This window comes from Stylophora pistillata, chromosome 2 (genome assembly GCF_964205215.1).
Source record: "Stylophora pistillata chromosome 2, jaStyPist1.2, whole genome shotgun sequence".
In the NCBI taxonomy this organism is placed as follows: Eukaryota; Metazoa; Cnidaria; class Anthozoa; order Scleractinia; family Pocilloporidae; genus Stylophora; species Stylophora pistillata.
This window is the reverse complement of record NC_142520.1, coordinates 17,351,963-17,362,702: the sequence shown is the minus strand read 5'-3', so window position 1 is coordinate 17,362,702 and position 10,740 is coordinate 17,351,963. Positions and strand designations below refer to the sequence as shown.

The window sequence follows — 10,740 nt, the reverse complement described above, 5'->3', positions numbered from 1 at the left end:
ATGAAATATTTATAGGGCAATTTCTATGTAATAAGCTTCTCTTTTTCATTTTGGCACATGAAGTTGAAATTTAGTTTTTCACTAAGATGTTCAAGACACTGTTTCTCTGCAGTCACCTTAAATATTAAAACAACGATAGCAACTTTTGCAGAAAAAGAAAATTTGCTAGGTACTACATAGGGGAAGTTCAGAGAGTATGATACATTGAAGAATTCGTGTGTGAAAACGACGAAAATGTTTGAAGCCACCATTAAGTTAATATTGTTGGGCCGAAATAGTTTTACAAAGGCAGTTTGTTCCATTCGGATATTGATAAATTGTTATTCGTGTTAGGTAATACACAAGAAAAGTGAAGAAAGTAGGATCCATTAAAGAATTGGTATTAGAAAATAACGAGACTATTGGAAGGATAACCGTTGTCACGGCATAATGGCCGTTTTGCATTGAAGCAATGCAATGTATTAATGTTCTAAACTAGATTAAGCACAATACATCCCGAAATAAACTATTTATGTCAAATACAAGTTCTTGTAGATTTCTTCATTTCTCTATATGAATAGAAATTAAAGGGACCACGTGGCAAAATAGCTACTTACGAGAGGACACCTTACTTATTACTCGAACCAACATATTCCTATCCAGTGCTTAAAAACTTATTGCTTTATAGTTCGCCTTGCATGTCTAAAAACTTGTACACGGAGTGGTCTGCAGTCTATGATAAATCCGTTGCACGTTGTACAACAAAACCTGCATAGGCCAGGAGGCTAGATTTGTCTTCAAAACTTCGTAATAGCTTTCCCTTTTGCTCTCCACAATTAGGCTAAGCTGCATTCTTAGACCAAGGTCTTTCAGTCATAAAAGATGAGATTCAAATAAGGGGGAGGGCGTGGGGGGGGACGTTAAAAAAGTTCCTCGTAATAGGCCCTTGGAGATATACCCTGGATGGAATCACAAGTGGATTAACCAATAGATTGAGTTACATATTGATACCTTCAAAAAGCAAATGCTAATTAAAGTGACTTGAGACGACTACCAAGAAAGTCACATTGACTAGTGGCCCTGTCTATCAGTTTGACATTGATGTAAATGTGAATTACGGTATCACCACTTTGGATTAAGCAGGTAATATTGCAGGACGACGCTAAGTGTAAAACAGGTATTTGAACCAATTTTATGCATCATTTCAACCACCAATCATGTTCCTTGTCGCTTCTTATGAGCAAATAGGAGTTTAAAGTTTGTGAGTACCTCGTTCCGTAAATGTTATCGTTAGAAAAAGTGGTACCGGGATCTTGTCGAAATTATAGTATAAAAGATAGCTATACATGAGCGAACTGCATGAAGGATATAGCTATTATTAATTCACTTTCAGTCTGGTTCAAAACCTAGGAAAGGTTTTAAGGAACTTTTTATTAACGCAAATAGTAACTTATATACTTCGCAGCACTTCGTTTGCGTATCAATGATCGAGATAGACTAAAATTAATTCGCCCAGGCATGCATCCGTGTCAGGCATACACCTAAGATGAAAGGGGCGGACTTTCCTGAAAGAAGTCAAGTTCATTGAGGCTTTAATAAAGATTCAAAGTAATAAGTAAAGGGGTGAGTTTTAACGTCAAACGGTCTAAGCACAGGATATGGAAACAGAGGGTAAGAAAACTCAATTGCAAGTATTTGTTGACATTAGTGTAATAGAACGTGATAAGGTACAGTAATTTTGGTACAGTACATTCATATCAAGTTACTATACTGCACTACGTTTGGTCCCTTTCAATTAAATGACCATATATAGGGAAGTATCATTTACAATCTTGCATCAGTAATAGTCATTTCCTCTTTTGCTCCATTACTTTCTTTACCTTAGTTTACTTTATTTATCTATGTATTTACAAGAGGTTTTTGATATTTCATCCTAGGAGATGATGAATATTACAGAATAGCTTTTATGTGCGATGATGTCATTTGTTGAAAAATGACGGTCCAAGCCTACTTTGCATTAAAATGTTCAGGAAATTTTACCCCGTCTCAGTGGTTTCATGTGGGTTGGGGTAAGAGTGAGTGCTCTGACGTAAACATTCAGTGGGCCCATTGCCAATTAATTTCTTATCATAATTTGCACAGCTTATCTGATTGCTTGTTATTAGATGGTGATGAATGCTGGGCTTCGTTACCTGTCTGTACTTGTCTGAGATCCGAAAGCTATTTGCCAAAATACCCCTGATTCGTATATTTGTGTATGTAAACCTGGAATTATTGCAGATGGGAAAACTTGAACTGGCAAGAGAGCTTACAGCTCGCTTTTCCTTGAAAGTTTTTGAATAAGTGTAAACGTGGATAACAGGCCTGCACAACTTAAGCAAGCAAGCAAGCAAGCAAACTTTATTTACACAGGGTAGCCCATTCAGCTCTAAGGCTGGTATCCATAGGGGCCCTGTATTGAAAATAATTTACATCAAATTTCTAGAATAGATATATATGTATATATAATGACTAAGATTTTACAACTACATTAACAGCCTAAAACTACAAAGCTAAAACACAAGTGAAAGCTAAAACATAAGTAAAATATCAAAATTATCAAAATTACGGTAAAAGGAAATGTTTTGCTCGGCGACAGAACGTTTGAATGTTTTCACTCTTCGCAATGTTTAAAGGAAGTTTATTAAAAATTTCTGCGCCAGTAAAAAGAAAGGTCCTTCTCCCAAAATTCTGTTTTACTTTTGGTAGGGATAGCCTCAGACTTTGCCTCGTGGAATAATTGTGAATATTCGAAAATCTGGTAAAATATGATGAAAAGTAACTAGGAACTAATGAGTGGAGACAGAGAAAAACGAGTTTAGCCTTGTGGTAATAGCGTCTACTGGAAAGAGTCGGCCATTGCAGCTGATCTATTGCTTCAGATGACCGAGAGCAACGTGTAATAATCCGTGCAGATCTATTTTGTAAGCGCTGTAGTCGATCTATATCTTGTTGTAAAAGGTTACTCCAGGCAATGTCACAGTAATCAAATTAGGGAAGAATTAAGGTATTATGAACAAGTATTGCTGCCTCTTTTGTGACGAAACTTCTAATGCGGCCCAGAATACTTACTCTTGACGCCACCTTTTTACACATATAGTCTGCGTGAGCCTTCCAAGTCATAAAATTGTCGAACACCACGCCTAGGTATTTAAAAGTAGTTTCGCAAGAAATGAGCTTTCCGATAAGATTAAGATTTAAAATACAATCGTGCTCTTTATGCCTTCGAGATGTAAATAGTACACAATTAGTTTTTGAAACATTGAGAACAAGATTGTTGTCTTCTAGCCATTCAGATAGACATTGAAGATCTTGATTAAAGTAAAAAGTTAAATTGTCTACTGTTGGGCCAGCAAGAAATAAAACTGTGTCGTCAGCGTACATATTTACAGAACAGTGTTTGACACAACGTGGTAAATCATTAATGTAGACAATGAATAACAGGGGTCCGAGGATGGACCCTTGTGGCACTCCAGAAGTTATAGCAAGCTCTTCAGATGAATGAGAATCAATTTGCACGAATTGCTTTCTTCCCGTAAAGTAGTCCTTAAACCATAGAAGGCTTTCCTCGCATATACCATAGTACTCTAATTTTCTGAGCAAAATGTCATGGTCAACTGTGTCGAAAGCCTTTGCCAGGTCAATAAACACAGAACCAGTAACAAGGCCCTTATCCATATTCAGGAGAATCTCGTCGGCGAAATAAGTTACAGCCGTCTCAGTTGAGTGCATTCTTCTAAAACCGGACTGTAATTTACAGAGCAAGTTATGATCATCAAAAAAACTTCCAAGCTGCTTGTGGATTAAACGCTCTAGGACTTTAGATACCACTGGTAATACCGATATGGGGCGGTAGTTTCTTGGGTCATCTTTTGAACCTGATTTATGTAAAGGGGTCACCTTCGCTTTTTTCCATTCTGCAGGGATAACGTTTTGTTGGATAGTTAAATTAAAAATGAGCGATAGTGGATAGGCCAGGGCGTCTGATCCGTCTTTTAGTAGACGAGATGGAATACCATCAACACCTGTAGCTTTCTTCGGTTTTAAATCTTTAAGAGCCTTTCTAACTTCCGTCACGGTGATCTTTCGTAGATTAAATTTTTCTGGGCGGACAATTTGCGGTAGCCGTTTGGAAAAGGATCGCGCGGTTGATCGGTGGATCGACCTTAAATCGAGAGGGCATAGAAGCTAATCCTGCTCGTAGAGCTACAAAAGAAACTTTACACAAAAGGGCACGAAGGTATATAAAAAAATATATATCTAACTACCCCATCGCAGAAGCACTGCGATGTTTTCATTAGAACTTCAGTGACTCTATGTCTCTTACTAACTAACCTAATTAAATCAGCTACGGCGGCGACCAGTTCACAAAACTGCATTTCAGCAAAATTTTCCCACCCGATGCTAATTAAATGCGGAACTTGAATTCACCTTAGCATTTTACTTTTAGCATGAAAACATGGTTTTGCTGTCAGAGTTACACAAAACCAACATAATGGTAAGGAGATTACTCCTCTAATAAGGTGTAAAATCCTTGTTACAAGGTCTCAATGAAACCATAGCAATGCAAGTCAAGTTTTAGACTTTGGCCGCAGACCTCCAATTAACAGGGGTTCAAAACATCTTTTAACACCACGCTCCAAGGGGCGCATAGGAACGTTCGGGTTCAATTCTCTTATTTACCAAACCATTTATCGTATGTGGAAAGAGATAAAGGTGTTGTTTCCTTTTAGTTTAACAATCCTTTATACGACGAGTTCACTGATTTCTCAACCAAAATAAAATTTTACTTTGTCTCAGGAAACTATACAAAGTGTTGGATGGTTGTGGTTATGCGACAAAGTTTGAACTACGACGTAAGAGTACTTTTTGACTGAATGTTGAGAAATCAAATCCAAAAGCAAACTTGTTGCAAGGGTTATCTGGTAAGAGAGAGTATCCTAAGAACGAAGGTGATCACGAGAAAACCATTGACAACCAGTGAGGGGAAAACATTGAGTAGAGAATCGTAGGAACCAATCTCAGCTCTGGACCACTTTCGACTTACTGAATCGAAAGTTCCTACACACAGATGAACGTAGAGTGAAATTACAGCCCAGCCGATGAATTGCTATCGTGAATTGAATTCCTTAAACGAATATTATGGAGCCATTATTTTGACGTGGACTGTGTTGGCGTTATCCATCCGATTTTGAATTTTTAAGAGTCTGTTTCCGACCTTACTCCCCATGTAAAGCAAGGGCCTGCCCCATGAGTCGGTCTGTCATTGGAACGATTTCTTTCATTGCCTTTCTCTCCGTCAATATGCTCCTGAAAGAAGACACACCTTTTCGTTAAAAGTTAATCTTGCAGGGTTTTATTTAGAAAAGTCGTATTTTTAGAATTTTGGGATGTTCCGTGACCATGGATACATCAACTCAAGGGACCGATAACAACAAAAAAAACTGTTTCTTGAATACACAAGTGAGAAGGTGGACCTTTGACCACGTTAACAAAAGGTCCCAAACATATACTGTGGCTGCCCTCTGCGTTCTCGGACGTTCTTTTTCTTATTTTGGATGATAGGCGATAACGCTTCAAAATGTATGCGTTCTCAATCGCAAATCCAGTAATGAGAGCCGTTTGGAGCAAAACAAAAACGCCAGCGTGCGCGAAAAAATTTTTGTTGGAATTGTTTGAGATGAAAAAGTACACTTTAGAAAATGCATTAGCAAGGTCAGCAGCTGAGACACAAATGGTGCCCCAGCCTCCCCCCCCCCCACCCCCCCGTGACCCCGTGCCATGAATTCCCCCGTCCTTCTGACTTATTTATAGAGACGTACAAAATCACACTCTCAGCTTGGGCCAAAGAATTTCAACTGGGAGCTGGGTAATGTTCGTCTGAATGGCCACTCTTAATCCCTGAATTTTTTTTCAAAGAGTTGTTTTTAGCCCAAGGGTCTCAACAATAACGAAAAGTTTGACGTTTGTGTCAACGAAAATCATCTCACTTTGCTGAAGACTCAGCGCAGGTATCGCTTAATAGTATTCAGTTGAATTCCGTTATGGGTTATATTTCACGAATTAGATCTGAATTAAAGAAGTGATAACTTTTGAATATCACGCCTGCGTGTCGACCTCGTTCTAACTGGTTCCAATGGCAGGGCTGTACACTGACGGTAGCCCACTAGCCACAGACTAGTAGAAATTTAGTTTTGGCCTGTGGTTTTCGATTTCCACAGACCAGTTGAGCTAGTAAACGAACTGAAATTGTTTTAACATATAGTTGTCACTAGCCACTTGGCTAGTGTCAAGCTTCGGGTGGAGTGTTTTACAATTTAAAGGCCTTGCCTCAAACAGGTTTGGGGGAGAATAACAGGCTACCGGAATATGTTGCCATAACTTGAATCTTTGACACCAAATTCTTCAGAAAAAAAAAAACACAAAAAAACGTATTAACATATGCCAGGATAAACGGATATCTAATTTAGATATGAAAAGAATATGGGTTCGTACAAAAGAAACTGCCCTTTACCTTGCCAAGTGATGGTGCTCTTTTCGCGATGAATGCAGAGCAGCGTGAACCAGGAATAAGTGGCAGATGACCCGCTCTGTCAAAGAAAAGAAACCAAAGAGACGTTGCCACAAGTTGCACTAATTAACGACAATGAATTGCAATCAAAATACACGAACCTGCGCGTTACTGCCCCCATTGTTGACTACGTCATAACGGAGGGGTTTTAAAATGTCCACAGCTCTGTCAAAGTTTCCCTTTGAAAAAAAAAGGACACAAAGTTAAACCTCAAGAATTTCATTGTTCCAGCCATAAGTCCTTTAAGTCCGTGAAGTGTTTAGTGAAGTAAAGTTGGGAGACCGTAAAAGAGGTGAATTTACCTTGTCAGCCTGTTCAAATGCCTCACAGCGGGCCAAACCAACCTCTCTAGATACTTCGCAATTTGTTCCTGAGCCATCCCTGAAAACGAAACAAAACAAAAAAAAAAAAAAAAAACAAAACCAAAAAAATAGACATTGCAAGGCTAAGTCATCATACCGATCGAGCTAATGTCTTAGTAGAGCATGAGCCATTAATGACAAAAGTAATCGAGATGAGAAATAACTTAGCGCTTGATTCCCCCGTTCTAAAGGTCTCTTCCTCCCTTGAAAACGTCTCATATAGAGTCGAAGAATTTCAGGATAATTATATTAGTAGAGACGAAAGTCACCCGCTTAAATACGTGAACAAGCCTTAACCTAAGGTTAACGACACGTGCTTCTTGTACGATAGTTCATGAATATTTCTACTATTTGAATATATCGCCGCTTTCAGTTAATTTCTTTTTATGAGACCCTCTCACGGAAAACAGTCACTTGAAATAATTTTTCGACCACGGGCTGGAACAGTCAAATCTCGTTTGCAGATAGTGATAATAAAATTGCCGCTCGCTTCTCGTGGTCTCCTTTTCAGTTCTTGGGAAAGTGCTTGGTGATGTGGTCGGTTACAAATAACTATAACTGAAGTCTACTGGTATTTAACATCAAAGGAAGTGTAGTAAGTTAATCAGAATGTCAAAAATCCATCCACGCTTGAGAGATGACTATACACTCTTTTACTGAATGACAGATTGTTGATCTGAGCGTTCTTCTACACTTTTCTTCCATATGACCTAACAAAGTCTCTAGGTGACATCATTAGAGTCAGTGTTTCATCTTCCTTCTTAGCTCCCAGTGTACACATCAACACATGAAACTGAGTTGAAAAAATTAATAGTTAAACAAAATATATGAAAAAAATCAATTAAACAATAGCTAATGAGAGGTCTGGGTGAAAGCAATGGCTTGTATTTTTCATTGTGCAAGACCACCCAGGAAAAGAGAGCGATTCTCTCTTGGGTATCGTCAACAAAAACCAAAGTAATCACATCAGCCTATCATAAGGAAAGGAACTATCACTTAGAACCAACGAGGACTCAAAATTAGAACTGCCCGAGGCGCGGGAAAACGCAGGAGTTCCCAGTTTGCCATTGGTTCCAGGTTTCCATCTGATTGGTTGAAAAGGTGTAAAGGGTTTTCTAGACCAATCACCCAACAGAGTGAGGCAAAATCTAGGTAGTTCCAGATTACTTTTGAAACCCTCGAGAATTGAAACCAACGGCTACTATCAAAACACAGAGGTCGGGAGCTCAAATATATACAAGGAGTTCCAGGACATGGCCAAAATCCCTTCAGGAGTAACTGACACTGTCATACACATTTCCCACCTCGCATACATGTAAAGAAATAAGAAAAATTAAAAAGGCAGAATGCTTGGTAAGACAACTCTTTTCAAACCAGATGTATTGAAAAGTATATTTGGAATAGTTTGAGCGCTATTGTTAGAAGAGTGGAGGTTCCCTTAAACCATTAAAAAATGTCACATGGGAGCTTTCTCAAAAGGGACTGTAATTGGCATTTTGCAAGGTTTGCTGACATTCCAGTAACCACCTGCGACTTTCCTCAACTTGCATATGAAGATGATAATTTATTGTATGCTACACCTCCGCCTAACGTATGGCACGTACCAGAATGTGATTATCTGTGTGTGACTCCCACAAATGAAACAGCTCTCTCCACCGATCATTAACATCAACACCTCAAGGAAAAAAACAAACAAACAACAAAAAACATCGTAAAACAAAATGGATCACGTCGTGCGTTTAATTCATCCATGCCAATAATTTCAGTAAACAATAATTGCATTACAATGATTAATAGTGCTTAATTTTTAAGGCTTAATCTCGATTAATTCATAGATTATTTGAATAATACCTTAATCTATCTATTGAATAAATTATTGATTGAATGGTTGAATAATTAGTAGACTGACTGCCAAATGATTAGTAGAACTGATTGTGCTATGAATTGATTTATGAATCATTCGACAGATCAAACGATTGATCGACAAAATAACAAATAATGATATTCCCAACACATCTGCAGGTATGTGTTATCTCATTACCTTCCATCTGAAGTGTGTAGAGCAGTGAGGAAGCATCCACTAAGTCAAGCATGGCACCAGAATGGCAACGTTTCCCAACCTTTGACCAAGAAAGAAAAGCTACACAGTTAAAATTAATTCAAATAGTGCCATAACGAGGCCACTGTAATGTATTTACCCTCTAGGTGTACCATACTGTACAAACACAAATGAAGTATTTCGCATTTCTAGAGAGAAAAAAAAAATACTATTATAATTTTAATCGGCAAGTAATGTGCGAATTAAAAAAACAAATTGGTGGCATAAAAATAACCTTAATTTGACATGCAGGTTGTGCATGTACGAATCAGATGTGATCGGATGAGAATTAAAATAACAAAATAAAACACAGGTTATAGATCACTTTTACACTACACCTCCTCGTCATAAATGTCCAATGCGGCTTATGTTCTCCCTAATAAAGAAAGGCTGGAAATTAATCGCAAACATGGCTAAAAAAAATTAACACAAATGCGAGCACCAAACCAGCACACAAACAAACAAACAAACACAAAAACCATAATTATATTAAATTTAAAGAAATAGATAACAACCTTTTCGATGTGGTATAGCGCCCAGTGCCAGTAATTGTGACAGGCTAGCATAGCTCCCATCTACACAGGGTAATTGAAGGATGAAAGAAAGAAAGGAAGAAATACGAACATCTTTAGTTTTTACAAACGAAGAGCTGAACCAACCCTTCCTCTCCCAACTGTTTTCTCACTAATCATCCCGGTTTCGGGTCTGTGTACGGAATAATGTGGTCCTTTTTGTTGTTGTTTTTGTTGTTCTTATTGTTGTTGTTGCTGGGGAAGCTTCAATCGGAGGGCAGAGAGAAGTAAGTGTGTTGAAACGGCTCGATGTCTTTCACAGCACGTGCTGGAATACTAAGGGCGTACTGCATACCACGGGAAAGAAAAAGTACTCCTGCTGGTATTTTGTAGTACCGTTATCTGAAGCTAGGGTTTTCTGACAATTGCCCAAAATCTCAATGGGGATCAAACTGAAGGCCGTGTCTCGCGGAATTATTGTATGGATGTGAGCTTATTTTTCTGTAAATCCCCTGAAGGAAAAATTCATGTAACTTTACTCTTGGTAGAACGAGCCAATGCAGGCTGAAAAAAAAAAAAAAAAACCACTGTTATCTCGGTATGTGAGCCCAAGGCTTCTAATACCGATAATTAACTTCTTAAACAATAACCACTTCCGAACAAAGGTTACAGTGCTTTCACTGCAAAATGGTGAAGTCTGCCTCTTCAGGCAATGAACACAACCACATCGTTGAAGTATTATGTAAAGTTCAACAAGGAATTATGGACTGCAAGCCTGCTACTCAGCCACGATTCAGAAAGAAGGTAACGCCAAGCTCTTTCTAAATTGTTTAAGAAGTTAATTATCACAAAATCGCTATCAAAAAATTCTTAAAGCTAACCGTTAGTGCATGCTTCTCCGCCTCTCTGTAAAATCCCGTTTTTATTAGGCCAAACGCGTACATTCCGTGAAGATGTCTGCCGTTGATAGAAAAGTAATTTCGTGTTTCCTCAAAAATTTACAATTGTCAGATTAACACTCAACAAATTCACTGTTTTCTTTTCTCTTTTTTTTCATTCCTTTTTTTTTTCATTCCCTTTATTTATTTATTTTTTGGATAAGCGCCCTGTTTCTAATAACCCCCCCCCCCCCCCCCATTTGAAGTACAGAGTACAGTAAGTAAATAAGCGCCATGGGCT

General features: G+C 38.3%; 1 protein-coding gene across 2 annotated transcripts; it reads right to left on the bottom strand.

The window, feature by feature from the left end:
- Positions 1 to 4,189: 4,189 nt before the first annotated feature.
- LOC148737463 (tetratricopeptide repeat protein 38-like) lies at positions 4,190 to 9,667 on the bottom strand. Of its 2 annotated transcripts, XM_088750131.1 has the most exons (8): positions 9,565 to 9,660; positions 9,388 to 9,425; positions 8,993 to 9,071; positions 8,556 to 8,626; positions 7,662 to 7,744; positions 6,892 to 6,970; positions 6,533 to 6,768; positions 4,190 to 5,328 (listed from the first exon to the last, which is right to left on the bottom strand). In XM_088750131.1, exons 3-7 carry the CDS (start codon positions 9,042 to 9,044, stop codon positions 6,676 to 6,678), a joined length of 378 nt encoding a protein of 125 aa, XP_088606257.1. In that variant the 5' UTR covers positions 9,045 to 9,071; positions 9,388 to 9,425; positions 9,565 to 9,660; the 3' UTR covers positions 4,190 to 5,328; positions 6,533 to 6,675. The 2 variants fall into 2 exon arrangements, with proteins under 2 accessions (XP_088606257.1, XP_088606256.1); XM_088750130.1 differs by lacking the exon at positions 9,388 to 9,425 and having other exon boundaries at positions 9,565 to 9,667.
- Positions 9,668 to 10,740: the final 1,073 nt, after the last annotated feature.